Source organism: Hypanus sabinus, chromosome 4, assembly GCF_030144855.1.
Source record: "Hypanus sabinus isolate sHypSab1 chromosome 4, sHypSab1.hap1, whole genome shotgun sequence".
NCBI lineage: Eukaryota > Metazoa > Chordata > Chondrichthyes > Myliobatiformes > Dasyatidae > Hypanus > Hypanus sabinus.
This window is the reverse complement of record NC_082709.1, coordinates 104,425,349-104,447,613: the sequence shown is the minus strand read 5'-3', so window position 1 is coordinate 104,447,613 and position 22,265 is coordinate 104,425,349. Positions and strand designations below refer to the sequence as shown.

At 38.2% G+C, this 22,265-nt stretch overlaps 1 protein-coding gene across 2 annotated transcripts in view; it reads right to left on the bottom strand.

The window, feature by feature from the left end:
• dgkh (diacylglycerol kinase, eta) overlaps positions 1-22,265 on the bottom strand; it is a 503,605-nt gene that overhangs the window by 290,004 nt on the left and 191,336 nt on the right. For both annotated transcript variants that reach the window (XM_059967802.1, XM_059967801.1), the window contains one exon: positions 8,918-9,028. In XM_059967802.1, the coding sequence (XP_059823785.1) occupies positions 8,918-9,028 (111 nt within the window). The remainder of the gene's footprint in view (positions 1-8,917; positions 9,029-22,265) is intronic.

Sequence of the window (22,265 nt, the reverse complement as noted above, 5' to 3'; positions counted from 1 at the left end):
CCCCCAAACCTTCGAAAAAAAGCCAAGCGGCAGGCGCACAAACTAATACTAATATTACCCCCATTTTCAAGATGGCAACTCCATGAAAAGATAAAAAGAAACTATATAACACCCAGATTTAAATACAGGGTTGCAAAAAAAAAAGAATATATATCAATCAAAATGAAAAAAAAGTAATATAATAAAGCAAAAGATCATTAATAAAAAAGGATAAACATTAAAGTTTGAAAAAGTGTAATATGCCTTTAAAAAAAGATTCCATATTCAAATACAAAAAAAATGACGTTTCAAAAGCAAAGACTTATGGGAAGAAGAAACGACATTTTGAAAAAACCATATTACAAAATATAAATGTAAATTCATCAATCTATTAAAAAAATTTTAAAAAAGGTCATCAAAATAGGATTGAAAAAGGATTCAATAATCACCGGACTCAACTTTTTCGGGAAGCCCGATGATTCGCAAATTCTGTCTGCGAGATCGGTTTTCAAGATCGGTGATTTTAAACTTATAATTACTGTTTTAGCAGTCGACAGTACCTTCTTCTCCAATGTTTCAATTGTACGTATTTTTTCACAAATTAAGTTTTCAAGAGTCGTGATCTTGACTTCATGCCGTTGAATATCTGATGCCTGCGATTGAAGCTTGGTATCAAGCGATCTAACAACTTCTTCAAGCTCAGATATTTTCGTGGTAATCTTATTTTCCAAACTTGCCATTTTACTTTCCAAACTTGCAAGTTTTGTATCCAGAAGATTAGAAATTGCCTCGAGGGATAAAGGCTCTTTAGACGATTTCTTAGCTGTCGCCATTTTAAGTTTGAAAAGATTAGATCAAGTATTGTTTTAGAAAAAAAGTAAATCGTAAGTATCAACCCATGTGATTAAGTACGAAAAGATTTGATTAAAGGGTGATTATAGTTTAAAAAATGAAGAGCGCCTAAAAGGCAGATGTCTATGTCGCCATCTTGAAACTCCGCCCCAGAAGAGAGTCATCGTTGAACCCAAAGGGACTTCTACAAAGCAAGAACAAGAGGCTCCTGTTTGCCACAGCCAGATCATTTTTAATGTAAGTAACAATCTGCTGGAGAAACTCAGCAAGTGTGCATCATCTGTGGGGGAAAGTAAATGTCCATCCACTGGGTTGAAGCTCTGCATCAGGACGCATCTAACCAGATGCTCCAGATTGCAGCATATCCAATGTCTCAAGTCTTCATTCTTAATGCAGTAAAGATTGCAGCATACAGAATCCAAGAATGTTTTTGTTAATTATTACCTTATGGAATGCAACTGTTGTTAGCTAGGTAAGCATTTAATGTCTATCCCTAACAGGCCTTGAGAAGATGATGAACCACATTCTTGAACCAACACATCCTGTGATATATTAAATAAAGGATGTTGCTCGAACAGCTGAGCTCTTCCAGCAGACTGATGTTCAATAAACCACAGTGATTTCATGATTAGACAAGAATGAGAAACTGAAGGCCAAGAGGTTACAGAAAAAGAACAACTATAATTCTGCCACTGCTAATTTTCCTAAGTCTCTTACAAATGTATTGAGCTGCAAGTTCTGTCCCATTTAGCAAAATAATTATGCCACACAACATATCATTCACCTCCATAAATCAAATAATGGCTAATCTTATCAATATATTCATGGACGGATATAAATTGGTGAGCGTCGTGATATTGCTATTTCCATATGTGATGATATCATCGTGTGCAATGTTTTTATCACCTTGCCAACAAAAAGTGGACCCATCATCTTCAGTCCACAAACATTGTTTTCAACTCAGTCAAATTAACACCCAACCCTGTAGAAAATCAAGACTTGGAGAGTGATGTGCTGCTCTCTGCAGAGCGTTTGCTGCTCAATTCTCACACCGTCTAATAGTCAAATCATAGCATAATACCGGCCGCATCCCAGCAGTTAGCGAGGGTATGACATGCTTGCTGCTAATGCTGCTCACAGCTACAGCAGGGAAACCCACAGGTAGTGTTTGAACAAAATACAATTATTGCAAACCAGCGTAATGATATGCTAAAAGTAAATTTCACCATTAATGTTAAACTGTGCACCCACTTACTGCCCTAAAATAGGTAGGATCTAACTTCCAAGCAAAGGTTTCTCTCTCATTTGTTCCCTGACCAGCTGCTCTCAGCAAACAGCCAAGTATGCAATAGTGGTGATTCTATATGTCACTTTCTATAAAGGATATTAGGATCGTCATCTCCAAAGGCTCATTCTGTGCCCTTCTTCTCCATGGCATTCAACTAATTCATCAAGGTTGATTATATTCATCAGCAAATCCCCAAGGCAGGGCTTGACTAGATTAAATGAAGTCCAGGATCACTGTTAATGACTTCTTGGGTTACTCCCTCCTAGTAGCCTCTGACCATGCCACCACCTTTGGACAATGGGACTTGGATATACAGGTACATAACTGAGATGTGAGAAGAGGAGTTTAGGACGTTGGCTGAAAGGTGTGATTCTGAGAACACTGTCAAAATATTGATCGAGATGTCTATGGAACAAATCTCTCAATATATGCAGTTGCCAACAGTTCACGCATAGGATCTTGTAGGCTGAATATGCATTTGTTATCTCTAAATCCAGAGTGTTGCTTATGCTTGATCTTATTCTCAGTATGTTTTATTTCCTGTTTGATAGAGCAGAGTAGTTGCTGGGCTATTTTGGAACCCAGCTGAATCAATGGCACTGTTGAGAGTCTGAACTCACATGTAGATCAGGCCAATTAAGGGCAGTGAATCTCGGACTCCTGCATACAAGCTTGTTGTTCAAAAGTAGCTCTGTATTAAAATGCAAGTGCAGTGCTAAATATTTCAATACACAGTCTAACAAACTTTCAGTACATTACAATCTTGAACTCAAGTGTTAAAACAATCAGGAAGGAGAAAACACTTTCGATTTTATGTAGTTCATTCATCCAGAAAGCACTCTGACAAAAACTCCAATGTACAGAAACACAAGAGTAATGGGCTCAGCCTGTTCCACCATGGGTACAGCTCTCCCCATCATTAAGGACATGTTTCAGGAAGGTGATATCCATCATTAATTATCCCCACGATCTGGGCCTTGCCCTTCTTGTTGCTGATATCAGGCAAGAGATACAGGAGACTGAAGACCACAATTCAAAATTCAACAACACTTTCTTCCATACTGCCTCCTAACCCCAATCCTAATGCTACCTTGGACCCTCAACTTGCACTAAGGTTGTTACGTTTATTTGATTGTGAAAGTTATGCATGCTGTATATTAATTTAAGTTTATGTTAATTTATATTAATCATGTTTGGAATGTACAGAACTGTTGCTACAAAAAGTTAATTTTCATTTCTTTTACTGTATACTGGATATGTACATCTATGACAGTAAACTTGAAGCTGAGGAATTTAAAACACTTACTGCCTGGATTGTAAGATATTCAAAATGGTACAACCTATATCTTCACTTATTGTACCATTAATCTGCATTGCTATCCCTGCTTGTATCTCACTGATATGAATGGAGCTCTCTCTTCCCCTACTTTTGACTAATTGTACACACAACCTTGTAATCTACTGTTTTTTCATTCCCTGGAACAAAATGCTTGGTAAATATATGCTTCATTAGAAGATGCACTTTATTTTGAGATATTTTTATAACAGCTTCAACCCTACTGATTTATTCTTATACAAAGAATATGAAGAAACTGCACCATGTAGTTTAAAAGATGGCAGAGGTTTGCACGAAGAAGCTATGTATGTAACAATCAGTTCATCTATCCTATCATGGAGATGTAAATATTGCTTTCAGCTTTAAACGTTTTATTTAAAAATGCCCAGTGAGAACAATAATACTGCCTTCATAAATCTCTTAAAATACATGGTAAGAATAGAATTATGAAAGGCAGAACAAATATTGAACCTAAACCATACACAGGAGGGCTTTCTTATTAAGTCTGCTCTTGGAAACAGTTAGTTTAATGTTGTTTAATGAATAGGCTTTCACATAGATCTATAATTTTCCAAATACATGACAGAATTTGTGACAGCAGGTATCAAATATTAATTAAAGACTGTGGAACCACCATCAAGAAATGATAAATGGCAGCAAATGGGATGTAGCAAAAAAACATTGTGCAATTTTACAGACAAATTTAGAGCAAATCTAACAGATCATTGTGATAATCACAAGAAGTGACCTTAAACATAGCGAAGTACTGCATATACCACAGTTCTTCACCAAGATTAAGACCAATGATCAGATTCGGTGTAAGCAGAAAGTCTGGATGAGTCTTTAAATGGTGGAAAGAGAAGCTGAGGGTTTTTCAGAGGAATCTCTAGACATTAGGGTAAGTGGACCGCTTAAGAGACACGTATCCACAAGAAACCAGAATTGTAGTAGCAGATACATTTCTGAGGCAGGAAATTGCTAAACAAGCTTCAGCAGGTTGTCACTCTGCACCGCTGTCATAAGACTACGGGATGGACTTCTTGTATGATAAACTGCTTGTAAGGATGAACTCCTGACCTCACAATCTACTTCGTCATGGTCGTTGGACCTCATTGTTTACCCATAACAATTTATTGTCAACTGTAACAATTTATTCTTCCTTCTGTTATTGATTTTCCCTTGTACTACTTTGACATATCTATGTTCTGAAATAATCTGTATCAATGGCATGCAAAACAAAGTTTTCCACTGAATCTTAGTACTTGTAACAATAATAACCAATTACCAATCACAACAATGACACTTCAGGAATCCAAGGGCCATAAAACATCAACTGTTTATCTTGTCAACTGTTTCACTTGTTAACTAATCATTCTAAGATTGGATAGTTTTAAAAACAGGTGGTGGATCTGAAAAACACCACAGCATTATCTCAAAGGTCAGAGGATTTTTTTTTACTGTGTTCTAGTCAATTTTTATTCCTCAACCAACTAAAGCAGTCTATCTTGTCATTACTTCATATCTCTCGTGATGTAAGAGGCCATTCCTTGAGTCTATGCTAGCTCACAAAGCAATCCCATTTCCTCACTTACGTCCCAGTAACTCATTCTCTCTCAAGATTCTGGAAAATTTGCAGAAAAAAGCAGGTCTCAAGGTTAATTTTGGTACAACTGCAGGTTTTTATATGATTTGTATAAACAAAATGTATGACCATAAGACATGGGAGCAGAATTGGGCCATTCTGCTTATTGAATCTGACTTGCCATTTGATCATGGCTGATTTATTTTCCTTCTCAACCCCATTCTCTTCCTTCCTCTCCATATTTGATACTCTTCCTAATCATGAACCTATGAATCTCTATTTTAAATATACCAAATGACTTGGCCTTCAGAGCCATCTGTGGCAATGAATTCCACAGATTCACCAACCTCTGGCTAAAGAAATTCCTCTTCATTTCTGCTCAAAATATCCAGAAACTTCAGATTTTCCAACCACATATCCACATCAAGGATAAGTTATAGAATCCAATTAATCGACCAACAAGCGTCTTTGGGCACAGGAAGAAACCAGAGCAGCTGATTTCATGCTGTTTCTAGAGATTTGCTGGGCGTAAATTGGCTGCCACAATTCCTTCATAGGAAAAGGTACTTAATTGCCTGTAAATTCTTCAAGGATATAATGGCATTGTGCAAGGTCTACAGAAATGCAAGCATTCTTCTCTTGTCCTAGTAGTGTGGTCTGCACAGCTAAACTAAATTAAGGAATTTACAAAACAAATCAGTAAAATGACAGATATTACGTATTTTTCTGTCAACTTTTACTTTATGGTCATCCCACAAGATGGACATGACTGCATTAGAAAAGGTGAAGAGTGAACATAAACAATGTACAGCTTTAACAGAGTGCTAAACTGGGGAATTTTGTTATATGTTGATCATACTTTTCAACCTAGAATTTACTTTAGCATTAGAATATAATAAAACTTTAACTTTGAATACTGAGTCCAATTTACATCAACATTTAGTAAAATGCCTTCTACGAATTAGGAGGCTAGCTACAAGTAGTTACCTCTGAATAGTTGTTAATTACTGTTAATGACGGCTGAAACACTATTCAGGTGTGGCTTAACAGTGCATGGAAGTGCCTGAACTTTTAGTGTGGGTTAGTGCGTACTTTTTAAAATATTACAATAGATTAAATTTAGCGGCAAATATTATTAACTTTTACAAGACTCGTTCACTTTTAAAGAATAAACCTTGTAAAAAGAAAGTAAATATATAGAAAAATATTTACCAGTAAATATTACAGGTAAAACGGAAGCACATTTGGATGCAGCAGCCTCTAAAGAGTCAACCAAAGGTGTTAATGTCTTTTTTAAACATCTTTCTTACAATCTCAAGGCACTGCTGGACATTAAGAACTTCTAGTACTACAGATCTACCACATTAGCAAGTTGCTCATTAGCTGAGGAGCTGACTTGGTGCGGACTACGTTGCTGCCTGCTACAGAAAGGCATCAGAGTTGGTGCGCAAAGGTGGTGTGCATTCCAACAGCAAGTGTTTGTCTTTGATGTTTTCCTTGTGATATCAAGCCCCTGATTGACATTGATAATATAGAAAACTGCAAGTCCAGATCACTAGTTTATTGACAAGACCAACGGCGCAAAAGCTGTGTGGTCTTGGATGTACCGCTGACTAAGGCGTCATGCCGTGGTGTCGCCTGTTGTAGCAACCATGCTGGATTGGGGACTGGCCCCTTCCACTAGTGCTACCCTCCAGTGTTTCCTCAGTGGAAGCCAAGTTGGATTGCAATTTTCTGCAGACTGCTGTGAGCTTGTTCTTGCCAACAACACCCATGGACTCAGGGAATTCAACTATATTATATTTTTTGTGTGTCTATGTTTACTGCTATCTTATATGTGCTGTATGTGTTTTGCACTTTGTATGACTGTTGGTACTGTGCTTTACACCTAAGTTCTGGAGGAAAATTCTTTTGTTTGGCTGCATCCACTGGCATTCATGTATGGTTGAATGACAATTAAACTTGAACTTGATCTTAACTGAATACCTAAAAAAACGATTTATAAGAATTAGCAGAGATTTTGATGTAATAGATTTGGAACAAATTTAAATGTGTGACTGTATGGGTAGCTTTGATTCAAGGGGAAGAAAGCTGTTCTTTTGAAAACTGAATTGGGGTGAACATCCTGGTAAATCTATAATGAGTATTATAGACGGGAATTGAAAATAATTAAACTGTGTTCAAATTTTGTGGTGTAGAGATTATAGATTGAAGCCATTGAGGAAGGCACAAAAACCAGAGGAAGGCATAAAGGTATGAAGTTCAACATAAATTATCTATAAAGCGGGTATATTTAAAGTGGCAATTGATAGGTTCTTGATTAGTACAGATGTCAAATATCACGAGGAGAAGGCACAAGAATGTGGTTGAGAGAGATAATAAATCAGTTATAATACAAATGTGGAGCAGACTCAGTGAGACGAATGGCCTAATTTGATCCTGTCTTATGTCTTATAAATGGTGCATAAATAAATAAAGTCACAAATAAATGGTACTTTGTTTGAATGCACAAAGAATTCATAACAAAATAGACAAACAACAATGGGGCAAATGGGTTAGATTTAATAATTTGAACAAATAAATGATTTTATATTTATCAAGAAATTCTAGGGTATTTGATGGAATCAAAAAAATCACAGAGATAAAACAAGCCCTTCAGACCACCAAATCTGCAATGACCAACAAATATCCATTACAGTGATCCTAAAATAATCCCACTTTTTATTCTCCCTAAAGCCTCTTCAACTTCTCCCAGCCTCTACCACTTACCCTCCCAATGATGATTAGAACAAACCAATAAAATAGGAAAGGAAATTGGGAGTTTTGGTGAAGTGGGTGAAAAGAAGAGCTAAAGACAACACAAGATCAGTTGTGAGAATTACTCTTGATTTAGAAGAACAAAAAGTAATATCACTGTGGATGGAAGATAAGAGACAACAAAGCATTAAAAAATACTAATTTCACTGCAGTCCATTGCACACTTCCTAAAAGCACCAAAACAATCAGACAAAAAGTAAATTAAGAAATAATAACTTTATAACTAAATTATTTCAAACAAAAGAAATTATAATCCTGAAAACCTAGTATCCGTTGTCAGCAAACAAAATCCAATGTTTGTGCTAACAAGTCAAAAACCTCCCAGATGACTGTTGCTCTATTAATAATTAATGAGGGTCATGTAAGAGATTTTTTACTTAGTTACATTAATTTAAATAATCTAATTGTGTATTTCATAATTAAGAGATTAAGTTCATAGAATATTGGAGCAGGAGTCTATCATTTCACCCATTGAGCCGGGTTTACAATTCAAGAAGATCATGATCTCTGCTTGATCTTGCCTATTGTTGAAAATCCTTCACTCTACAAAAGATCAATCATCTCCTCCCTGAAAATATTCTATCACTCATTCTTCACATATCTTTGAGGTAGAGAACTCTTAAAACTCTCAACCCTCAGAAAGAAATTTGTTCTCACTTCACCTTAAATGGACAAACTATGCTTCCATTTCTAGTGAGGGAAAACATCCTCTCAACATGTCAAGTCCCAGCATAATCATAAATGCTTCAATAAGATCACCTTGATGACAAATCAAGGAGGCAATGCAAGGTTATTTGCAAAGGATTTAAAGGATAGAAATTATTTTTTCATCATGTGAATGTAGAAGCCTGGAACACACAGCTTCTAAACATGATGGAAGCAGAAAACCTCTGTGCACTTAAGAAATATCCAAATGGCTACCTGAACTGCCTAATCCTTAAAGTTGCAAAAACAAAGAGCTCAGATACAAAAAGTTCCTAAATAGCTCTACCTACTTCCCTGTTGTGGACTAGCTACTTGGTCACCAGTGGTGTTGTATAATTTTTATATTCACTGATAATACCTTTGAATCCTTGGCATAGTAAAGTGTCCGTCCACGTAACTTGAAGTATCTTCTTTTCCATCGCTGAAATGAACTGGTTTGCTTCAGTAAGAATCCTTCTTTTATACTTGTCTGAAAAAAAACAGTAATGAGCAAATTTAAGCAGATACAATTTCATAAAATTAATAACATTTCCCTCACACATAGTGACATTAATAAACTCTGCACTTCTACAATAAATTACACAACTCAGAAAGTGCCCAGCACATCATTTTTAAGATATTAAATATGGCCTCACACTCCCATGTGAGTTGGGCTAAAGTTCATCTCAAAAGACTTCAGCATGCAATTTAGGATGATGTTTCTCCAATACCGTGTGGAGGGATCGCTGTACTGCTGAGATAATGTCTCTTGGGTGAGATGACATTAAACTAGGGTCTCTCCTGAATCATCAAGTGAAACAAACTAGTTGAGTGGTGCTATTTTGAGAAAAAAAAGCAAAAGATTTGTCTCCTGGGTTCTAGTGACTCTATCTCTCACCCAGCATCATTAAACAAATTATCAGTCTGTTATTGCATTGCTTTTATCCAGAGCTGTGCACAAACTGGCTGTCACATTTCATCACATCCAGCACTGTTACTCTTGCTAAGCGAAACCACGGGTGGGAATGATAGCATAGTTAGCACAGTCCCTTTATAGTGCCAGCAATTACTGACTAGGGTTTGATTCTCACCATTGCCTGTAAGAAGATTGTACGTTCTCCCCATGACTGTGTGGGTTTCCTCTGGGTGCTCTGGTTTCTTCCCACATTCCAAAGATGTATGCTTAGCATTTGGTTTAGTGAACTGTGGATATGCTAGGTTTGCATCTGAAGTGTGGTGACGCTTGTGTTGGTTGTTCACATAATATGACATATTTCGATGTTTCAATGGACATGTGACAAATAAAGCTAATCTTTATATTTGAACACTCCTTCAACGCAAAGAAAATTAGTTCACTGACAAAAGGCTATTGCCAAATCTACACTAGTCACATCAAACTAACAACCTCAACAGACTGGATTTCTGCAATGGAATTCCCCGCAGTACATCTGAAGAGCAAATGCTAGTCAAGCAGGAGAACCAGACGTCTGCAATCACACAGTGGCAGCCTGAAGTCATTAAGTAGCATCCTTAAGGTAGTGAGCAGCATAGCTGCAGCCACCTGGGAGGAGACATGGCAGGTGAGGAATGAAGACGCTGGCAGTATCAGCAAAATGGAAACCTCTCTTCAAAGAAGTAGAAAGGATGGACAGGATGGAAGGGGATAAACAATCCCTGCACTTAAGGAGGTAGGTCAAGAGACTATACAGAAAAATGAGAATAGTCAAAGTTGTGATTGAAAGGAAAAGTGTCCATGCAGAATGTTTCAGTTAGTGCCTTGCTTGAGGATGTTCTAAGATTTTGCTGGGATCAACTTATGACAGTTGAAATACATTTCTCCTAGAGACCGACACAAAACAAGTCATCCCAACTGAACAACAATGATCATCCCTGCAAGAACTGGCAAAGGATTTATCTTGTTCTTCCACCAACTAAAATCCCTCTTACATGGAGCAGGCCTAATACATATTTACAGAATAAAGCCGACTGCTGGGCATCCTTTGCATTTTCCAGAGCCTCCAATGTGATGACTTTTAACACAAACTGTATGTTACTCTTTCTCTCTTCAGTCAGCACTGCATAGGACTATTTCCTCTAGCTCTCTCCTTCATCTGCATCAAAGCCCATTCCCATTTTCAATGCACTTCCTGTATAATTTCAGAAGATACAACATTTCCTCTTTGCCTTCCCACTGTTTCAAATTTCATCCTGTATAAAGGGGTGTTCATGATGCCCATGGCTGATCTTTTACCTCAGTGGTACATAGTCCTGAATATCCTTTAATCTCTAAAAATCTATTTCACACTTATATACACAGTGACAGTCCACAATTTGGATACAGATTCCAAAGATTCACTAACCTACCATCGAGATGAAGAAATTTCTTCTCTGCTCAATCCCAAATGGCTAACCCCTTATTTCTGAGACTTTAACACCCTGGTTCTATACACCCAGCCAGAGGAGACACCATGCTAACAAGATCTCTGTAAGAATTTTACATGTTTCAATTAAATTTCCTTTCATTCTTCTACATTTAAGGGTTTATAGGTCCAGCCTGCTTAATTTCTCAGAAAACAAACCAGCCACAGCTGGAATCAATATGGTAAACCTTCTGTACAGTTCATCTTTTGCAAACATATCCTTCCTTGCATATGGAAATCAGACACTTGCAGTCCATTCCAGTGCAGTCTTATCAAGTCATACATACAATATTTTCAGTGAAACATTTCTTGTAACTGCACCCTACTTAAGTAAATGTTCACACAATCTCTGACATCCTAATTGCTCACCACATCTTCTTGTTAACATTCAATTATTCATCTACAAGGATACGTAGATTCCTCTGAATGTCACATTTACAGCCAAAAAAGATTTTTTTAAATATGATCTCCATCATAATATATGAATAGAATAAAAACTGTGAATCATCATCAAAAAAGTGAAAGAGAAAATTAGATGGCTGTAAATGTGACAGTTCACACATAAGAGTGAAGTAAGAACATGTGCAGAAGGAAAGAGATTAGAATAGCTAGCTGCTACAGACTAATATTGACACAAACAACCTTCTGCAATATAATTTCAATAATATGAAATGTAATAACATACACACTCACTGTTAGATTCTAAAATTAAACTACATAATGAAGCATTATATATTCACTGAAGTGTTTTGGATCTGGACATAAAAATTGGCCCAATTATCTAAGGTATCAAATAAAATAATCATGCAGAGCACATTGGATCATGTTGCTGGGATTCCTTTTTATTTGTTCATAAGATATGGGCATTGCTGCAACATTATTTTCCATCCTTAATGGCCCTTGAAGGGAGGAAAAAGCCAACCACATTTGTCATTCTGGAGTCTTGTGTGGATCAGAATGTGTAACGACAGCATATTTCCTTTTCTGAACAATATTGGTGAACTAGATCAGTCTTTCACACCAATCAATTACTTTCACAATTATTGAGAATTTTTCTAAAATTAAATTCTTACATTTTTGAATTTAAATCCCCCACATGCCATCGTGGGATTCAAACTCATGCTTCTGGCCAATGTCTGAAAATCTGAGTGTTATACCAAGTAATTGCATTACTGCCTCTCATAAAGAATCACTGGCCTCAGAGACTGACATAACCTCTTTTTCATTCTTAAACAATGAAGATTTTTCTTTACGTTTGACTTAACAGGGAGACCTAGTTCAATATTTCATTGAAAATCTAGTTTCCCTAACAATGCAAAACTCATTCAGTAGTGCACCCGGGCAAATTCCATAGTGAGACATGTACCAATGTCAAAATGTAAAGCAACTGTATTCTCTGAGATATACTGACAATCATTCAGATGTAGTACAATAATCCTGCTTTTGGCAACTCTTGTCTCCTGAAGGTGGCTATTCAAAGGTATTATTGCCAATAGCAGCTGCTGCTTCATAGCTCCGGAGCTCGAGTTCAGAGCTGAGCTCAGGTGTGTCTGAGTATCCTCTCTGTGGCATGTGGGTTTCATCTGGTGCTCTAGTTTTCTCCTGGCTGAGGGTACATGATGGGAAGGTAAGAGTAAATAAGTTTACTGTAGAATTAGTGTAAATGTTCAGTTGATGGCTGACACAGACTTGATGAGTGAAGGGCCTGCTTCCAAACTGTAAAACTCTATGACACTGCATCATAAGACAGTACCTGTAAGGCCTAAAATGTGTACTTTTCTATTATTTTTATTCTGAATTCTACTCACAGATCATTTCTACTCAAATCTATCACCACCAGATTTCGGTTCCCTTCTGCATTAGTTTCAAAATCTTTCCACATCTTCGTTCTATACTCTAACCGAGCTCTGATAATCTCTTCTGGCCCTGTTGTCTTGTGGGATTCTCTCTACAAAGCTCCTTGCCTTGCTGTGCCTGAAAGTGCAGTCTTTCCTCAAAACCTGCCTCTTCCACTAATCCTCCAGGCAATCATCCTGCCAGTTTCCAACTGGTATCTAATATTTTCCATCATCCTAATCAGCAGTCACTTGAATGCAAATAAGCGCATTTACACTAGCCAATTTCTCGAACTTCCAGTAATCCCCACCCCCCCCCCCCTTTTCTCCATTCCTATTTCCCTCTCTCACCTTGTCTCCTTACTTGGCCATTACCACCCTCTGGTGCTCGCCCCCCCCCCCCTTCACTTTCTTCCTTGGCCTTCTGACCTCTCATATCAGATTACCTTTTCTCCAGCCCTTTATCCCTTTCACCAATTGACTTACCAGCTCTTTACTTCAACCCTCCCACTCACCTGTCACCTACTACCTTGTATTTCCTCTTCCCCTCTTGCACCTTCTTTTCTGACTTGTCATCTCTTTTTCTCCAGTCCTGATGAAGGGTCTTGGCCTGAAACATTGACTGTTTATTCTTTTCCATCGGTGCTGCCTGACCTACTGAGTTCCTCCAGCATTTTGTGTGTGTTGCATTTACTCTATTCCTTAATTATAGTCATCACATTATAAAGCTAATAACAAGAAAAGGAGAAGATACAACAAAAACTTAGAAGGATGACACTAGAAGTGTTAGGGTACACTTATCAGGGAGCGGTGAACATACTGGGTTCTCTCCATTCTTGAGAAATGAAGGCTGAGAAGTGACATGATGAAGGACTTTTGAATTATAAAGAATGGGTGCAGATAATACATTTCTATTCATGACAAAAAACAGAACTGGGGGTCATCAATACAATTGAGTCACAAAGAAATCCTGGGGGGATTTCAGGAGAACATTCTTCACCAAGGAAGTGGCAATAATGGGAAACTTACTACAAGAGAGAATGGTTGAAGTGAATACTATGGCCAAAAAATGTAGGTTGGACAAGTATAATGAAGGAGAGGTAAAGGTTTAGATAACGGTAGACTTGAGCAAATTTACATGTAACATACTAGCAGACACAGTTTGCTTAAGCCAAATAGACTGTTCCAAAGTATACACACTGTGCAATCTTATGAATATGTGTCTGGTTCTAACACTGAATCAGATTATCAATTTTTATATTATATTCATCTAAAACATCTAAAACATCTAAAACATGTTCCTGAAGGCTGTAATAGCTGGGAAGGATAGTGAGCATAAACTCCCACAACCTATTAAATGCTCCCATTGGCATGTATCTCAAATAGCCTCTGACAGCCAAGTCCAACTCCTGGCCATCACGTGTGGCTTAGTTACTAAGCCCGGTGGAGCCATTTCTTCTGATGGTAGAAGGGGCAAAGGCAGGTTAGTGGCTCATTAAAACCAGTTACTCAGGCAGATGGGATTTGTCAGCTGTGGTTGGCAGCTCATCTAGGAGAAGGAAACTCTGATCCCAAACCTCCACTGCCTAGCAGTTATACCCACTTATGCGAAAGGATTTGGGAGTAAACCCCAAGGAAAAAACCAGAGCTTAAGTCGCTAAGACAGTCCTATATTGAGTTCAACACTGATCAGCAACTCCTGCTAGTGCCAAAATGTATCAGTCCCTGCCATTCCTTTGGATTCATCTGTTGCATGCGGCAAGGGTGGGAAACAGCTTGCTCTCTATATCGTACTGCCCTGGCTTGCGTATCATGTAGACAGCTAGGACACAATATCCATGGTTGACCCACATCAGTGGAGGGAATCATAAGATCTAAAGCACAGAGTTAACAAATGTATGTTCTATTATTGTGCACAGTTCCAATCTTTATAACAAAAGGACAGACAATCACTGATGAAAGGGCATTATTTATTTACCTAGTTACTACCAGAACTATCAGTAAAGACTAGCAATACTGGAGCCCCTTTCTCTAGAAAAATGAAGACTGGGAATGACCTGACTGAAATCTACAAATTTACAAATTTTTAGTAGGTTATACACAGAGAAGATTGTTTCCATTTGCTCATAAAACCATGCTTCATAAACCTTAGACAGTCCATGAACGTTTCTGGAGAAACTTATGCATCTGGAGAGATGTGAGAAGTGAAATTCACTAACACAAGCAGCAGCTGAAAAGTAGAGTGTGAATTCATTTGTGGGAAGCTATACAAATATATGGAGGAGAATAGAACAGAAGGATATATTAAAATGGTGAGATGGTCAGGTGCAAGAAAACCCACATGGAGCATAAATTTTAGTGTGTAATAGTGCAACTAAATGACCTGTTTTAACGTTTGTAACACAAAGATAATTCAATAATTTGGCTTCCTATCACAGAAGTTAAACAGAAAGGGGACAGGCTGGATCAGCGTTGCAAACCTTTCTTTGAAACATCTCAAACACAACAAATTCTACAGATGCTTGAAATCCAAAGCAAAATAAACAAAAGACTGGAGAAACTCAGCAGGTCAGGCAGCATCTATGAAAATGAAGTCGACATTCCAGGCCAAGACCCTTCTTCAGAACTGATTCATTTCCATGGATGCTGCTTGACCTGTTGAATTCCTCCAGAATTTTGTATATATTGCTTTGACACAGCTCCTTAAACTGCACTCTGTGTTGGGAGTGAATAGAGCCATAGGATTATTAGAACACAGACAGAGGCCACACAGTCAACAGCACAGAGTGATCCCTAAACCTGCTCGTTCCTAGTCACCCTGCAAAATTTTTTTTCAATTACTCACCGAATGAAAAAGTTCTTCCTCGGGTTTTGATTCTTTTGCCAATCACCTTAAATCTGTGGACTCTGGTTCTTGACACTTCTGTCAATGGAAAGAGTATCTCTTTATTCACTTTATAGTGAATATTTTTCTCTTGAATCATCTCTTAATCTTTGCTGTCATACAGAGAACAATTCTAGAATCTCCAACCTCTCTGCACTTTAGAATTATTCTCTCATGTTATATTATCTCTTATCATTCTTCCTCATAAAAATAAATCACATTGCATTTTCTAGCGTTGAATTTCATCTACCAAGACCTCCCATCCATTGGAGATTGTTAATGCCCCATGGATGTTTATTATTATCCTCATCATTTTTATCACATTTCCAAGTTTTGAGATATGTCAAAATTTGAATTGTGCTAAAATCAGAATTGTTCTTTCCCCAAGCTGTAACACAGTCATGTGGGGAGTGAAATTTCATGTTGTTTCCGGACAGAGGAACAGCAGTTTAATTCTTCAGTAAATTAATATCACTTCCCCTTTTACTTTGTAGGCTTCAACTTTGTTTAGAAACTAATAAAATTGATATTTAAATATTCGATAAAATATCAACTGCATTACCCTCGCCATCCTTACTTGGTAACTCTTCAAAAATCACCAAATTAATTGAATAATGATTTACCTTTAAGAAATAAGACCATAAGATATAGGAGCAGAATTAGGCCATTTGGCCCATTGAGTCTGCTCTACCATTTCATCATGGCTGATCCAATTTTCCTCTCAAACCCAATCTCCTGTCTTCTCACTGTATCCTTTCATCCTCCAACCAATCAAGAATCCATGAACCTTTGCCTTAAATATACATAAAGACATGGCTTCTACAGCTACCTGTGGCAATGAATTCCACAGATTCATCACTCTCTAGCTAAAGAAATTTCTCCTCATCTCCATTCTAAAAGGACACCCATCTATTCAAAGGCTGTGTCCTCTGGTCTTATAGACTCTCCCACCAGAGGCAAGATCCTCTCCATATCCACTCTATCAAGACTTTTCACCATTTGATAGATTTCAATGAAGTCACCCCTTATTCTTCTGAATTCTAGTGAATACAAGCCCAGAGCCATCAAATGTCCTTTAAATGCAAGCCATTCAATCTTGGAATCATTTTTGTGTACCTGCTTTAAACACTCTCCAGTTTCAGCATATCCTTTCTATGATAAAAGGCCCAAAACTGTACAGAGTAGTCTAAAGTGCGGCCTCACTAGTGCTTTATAAACTATCAGCATTATATCATTTCTTTTATATTCTACTTCTCGAAATGAATGTTAGCACCATATTTGCCCTTCTCACTACAGACTCAACCTGATAAATTAACCTTCAGGGAATCCAGCACAAGGACTCCTAAGTCCCCTTGCGTCTCAGTTTTTTTTTTGTATTTTCTCTCCATTTAGAAAATAGTCAATCCTTTCATTTCTTCTACCGAAGTGCATGACCATACACTTCCCGACACTGTATTCCATTTGCCATTTCTTTGCCTATTCACCTTTTTTAAGTCCTTCTGCAGCCTCCCTGCATCCTCAACACTACCTGCCCCTCTACCTACTTTCACATCATCTGCAAACTTTTCAACACAGCCATCAATTCCATCATTCAAATCACTCACATATAATTTTTTTTAAAATCAATCTCAAAACAGCGCCCTGTGGTCACAACTAGTCACTCATAGCCAACCAGAAAAGGCTCCTTTTACTACTACTCTTTGCCTCCTGCCAATCAGCCACTGGTTTATCCATGCTAAAATCTTTCCTGTGATAACATGGGCTCGTAGCTTGTTAAGCAGCCTCATGTATGGCACCTTGTCAAAGGTGAAAATCCAAGTACACAACATCAATCGATTCTCCTTTGTCCATCCTGCTTGTTATTTCTTCAAAGAATTCCAACACATTTGTCAGGTTAGATTTTCCCTTGAGGAAACCATGCTGACTATGGCCTATTTTATCATGTGTCATCCAGAGACCTCATCCATAAAAGTGACTCCAACATCTTCCCAATCACTGTGATCAAACTAACTGGCCTATAGTTTCCTTTCTTCTGCCTCTCTCACTTCTTGAAGAGTGGAGTGACATTTGCAATTTTCCCCATCTTCTGGAACCATTCCAGAATCTACTGATACTTGAAACATCATTATTAATGCCTCCACAAACTCTTCAGACATGTCTTTCATAACTCTGGGCTGTACACCATCTGGCCCATCTACCTTCAGACCTTTCAGTTTCCCAAAAACTTTCTCTCTAGTAATGGTAATTTCATACACATAATGACACCTGAAACCTCGTGTCTTCCACTGCAAAATAATCATTCATACGCTACCATTTCATCATTCCTCATTACTATCTCTACAGCATCATTTTCCAGTGGTCTGATATCCATTCTTGCCTCTCTTTTACACTTTATGTATCTGAAGAAACTTTTGGTATCCTCTTTAATATTATTGGCTGGTTTACTTTTGTATTCCATCTTTACCTTCTTAATGGCTTTTTAATTGCCTTCTGTTGATTTTTAAAAGCAATCCTCTAACTTCCCAATAATTTTTACTCTATATATATGACTTACCTTTAGCTTTTATGTTGGGTTTGACTTCTCTTGTTAGCTACGGTTGTGTCATATTTGCTTTGGAATCCCCTTTGGGAAGTATATATCCTGTGTTTTCTGAACTGTTTCCAGGAATTCCAGCTATTGCTTCTCTGCCATCATCCCTGCCAGCATTCTTTTCCAATCAATTCTGGCCAATTCTTCTTTCGTGGCTCTATAGTTCCCTTTACTCCACTGTAGTACAGTACTGATACCTGATTTTAGCTTCTGCTTCTCAAATTTCAGGGTGAATTCAATCAGTTGCCCCAAAGGGATCTTTTACATTAAGCTCTCTAATCAATTCTGATTCACTGCACAACACCCAGTTGAGAATTGCTGATTGCTAGTGGGCTCAACCACGAGCTCTCTGAAAAGACATCTCGTATATACTCTAGAAATTACCCCTCCTGGAATCCAGTACAAACCTGATTTTCCCCAATCTACCCACATATTGAAATAGCCCATGACAATTGTAACATTGTCCCGCAGGGGAAAGTAATCATACTATGATCACGTTGGAACTCATACTGTTGACTACTATTTTGCCCTATCAATAGCCTCTCTTCACTACACACTGTCTCTGTTTATAAACCAGTTACCTCATCTTCAGCACTATCACCTGCCTTTCCTATGATACTTCTTACATTGAAATACATGCAGCTCAGGATACTAGTCAAACCATGCTCAAACTTTCTCTAAGGTCTTACCAACATCTTTCTCCACAATCACTCCACTAACTGGACTGGCACTCTGGTTCCCATCTCTCTGCAACTCTAGTTTAAATCCCACAATGCAGTATTAAAAAGCCTTCCTGCTAGGATATTAGTCCTCCTCCAGTTCAGATGTAAACTGTCCCTTCTGTACAGGTCCTACTTTACCCGGAAGACAGTCCAATGATCCAAAAATCTTATGCTCTCCCTCCTACAGCAACTCCTTAGACACATATTAAACTAAATAATTTTCCTAGTTCTGGCCTCACTAGCACATGGCATAGGTAGCAATCCTGAGATCACAACTACGGAGGTCCTACCTAAATCCCTAAACTCCTTATGCAGAACCTCATCATTCATCCTATCCATGTCATTGGTACCTACAGGGACTATGACTTCTGGTTGTTCACCCTCCCACTTAAGAATGCTAAGGACTCAATTTGAGATATCTCAGACTCTGGCATTTGGGAGGCAACGTACCATCCAGGAATCTCATTCTTGCCCACAGAACCTCCTGTCCTTTCCCCTACCTAACAAATCACCTATCAGCAAAGTATGCCTCTTCTCCCCCCCTTCCCTTCTGAGTCACAGAGGCAGACTTAGTGCCAGAGACCCGACCACTGCGACTTTCTTCTGTAAGGTCACCCCTCCCCCACTACAGTAACCAAAAATGGTAGGAACACACACAATACCAAAATGGTATACCTGCTGTTGAGGGGAATGGCCACAGAAGTACTCTACACTGCCCCCTTTCCCCTTCCTGACTGTCACCCTGTTTCCTGTGTGTTTCACTTTGGGTGTAACTACCTCTCTATATATCCTATCACCACCTCTTCAGCCTCCCAAATGATGCTGAGTTCATCATGTACTCTGAATTTGCTTTATTAATTTATAGTTATCCAGGTGACTATGAACTTTACATGCTTATACATGCCTATATATGGCTCTGCACTTCAATTGCAACCTCTGAAACATTTTCTGACCAAGTGTATAGAGTGGTAATTCTTTATCCTCTGGAATCATTCAACAAATCTATGGAGAGTTACCTTCCTTAGAAACCCAGCATGTTTCACATGTCAACTTGGCTGAGATATCTACTTTAAGCAGAAATGGATATTTGGTACCAAATCTGGGAATACTGAACAGTATCTTAACTACCCCCTATTGACTGTGACTTTGGTAGCATCTTTCTTGATAAAATCTGATGCAATTAAAATGATGTAATGCATCTACTAAATCACCGCATCAATTTATAAATTGATTCTTTAGTTCTTAATTGCCTCCTTTCTCTTGTTGTTTATGTGATATTTTATATGCCAATAGAAAACTTAGGGATTCCTTTTCACATTAGGTGCACTTTCACACTGTTCCTTGTTTCCTTTATTATTTTTCTCTTAACCTTTCCATATTCAGCTTGATTCTGACATTAACCAGACTTCATCACGTCGTCCCTTTTTCTCCTTTATTTCACACTCTCCATTTTTGTCAATTTAGGAACTCTCACTATGGCTGCCCTACCATTATCCATCAAAGTAGAAGGACTGTACACAAATGCTCTTTGTTTTAAAGGTTCTTTAAGTAGAGGTCTACCTGCCAGTTTTTAATTTCACTGTGCTAGCTTACTGTTTAAAGGATAAAAATATGCCTTGAAATAATTATATTTTATTACTTTTTTTCAAAGCTAATCTTGTTATATTATGATCACTATTTCCCTAAATGTTCCTCAATGATGTCTGCTCCACTTCAACTACCTCATTCCCAAGCTGCATGTGATGACTCATTATAACCCAGTGGTTTGGCCATGACTCGATTCTCCTGTCCAGTTCTGAAACACTCTTGAGGAATGATAGGAATTGAACCTAGGACAACAGCACCATTTCTGTCCTGGGAAAAAGTCTCTGGCTGTCCACTCGATCATCTTGTCATCCTGTTCATCTCCATCAAAACACCTCTCATCCTCCTTCCCTCCAAAGAAAAAAACCCTTACTCACACAACCCATTTTCATCAGACATGCTCTCCAATCCAAACAGCACCTTGGTAAATCTCCTCTGAACCCTCTCTAAAGCTTCCAAATTTTTCCTATAATGAGATGACCAAAAATGAACCAAATATTACAAGTGTGATCTGAACAAGGTTTATAGAGTTCCAACATTACCTTGTGACTTTTGAACTCAATTCCCCCAACTAATTAAGGCCTACACAATATACATCTTCTTAACAACCCCATCACCTTTTGTGACAATTTTAAGGGATGTATGGGCATGAACCCTAAGATCCCCCTGTTCCTCCCGCTGCTAAAAATCCTATCATTAAACTCGTATTCTCCCTTCAATTCAACCTTCCAAATTGAGTCACCACATTTTTTCTGGGTTGACCTCCATCTGCCAATTCTCAGTCAAACTCTGCATCCTATCAATGTCTCATTGCAACTCTTGACAACATTCTGCACTATCTTTCATGTCATTTGCAAACTTACCAACCTACCCTTCCACTTTCTCATCCAAGTCACTTATAAAAATCACAAGGACCAGGGATCCAGTACAGACCCCTGTGGAACATCACTGGTCACCAAGTTCCAGGCACAATACATTCAACTCCAACCACATTCTGCCTTTTATGGACAAGCAAACTGTGAATCCACACAGTCAAATTTCCCTGGATCCCATGCCTCCTGACTGTCTGAATGAGCCTACCATGGAGAACCTTATCAAATGCATTACTAAAATCCAAATACACCATATCCAATGCTCTCCCTTCAACATGTACTTTCTCACATTCTCAAAGAATCCAATCAGGGTTGTGAGACAGACCTGTCCCTCACAAAGCCACGCTGACTATCTCTAATCAGACAAAGCTTCACCAAATGCTCATAAATCCTGTCTCTAAAGATCTTATCCAATAATTTGCCCACCACTGAGGTAAGTCTCACTGGTCTACAATTCCCAGGGTTATCCTTACTCCCTTTCTGAACAAAGGAATGCCATTTGCCACCTTCAAATCATCTGATATTACTCCTATGGCCAAAGAGGATGCAAAGATCATCAGCAAAAGTGTCGCAATCTCATCTCCCACTTCCTATAGTAACCTGGGGTATTTGCCATCCAGCCACAGGGACTTGTCTGTCCTAATGCTTTTCAAAAGTTCCAGCACATCCTCTTTCTTAATGTCTACATGTTCTGGCATATCAGCCTATGTTTTTGCTGTCCTCACTAATATCAATGTCCTTCTCACTGCTGAATATTACAAGCTACTAAAAGCAAGGTATTCATTATAAGCATCCCCTAGCACCTTCAATTCTAGGCGTA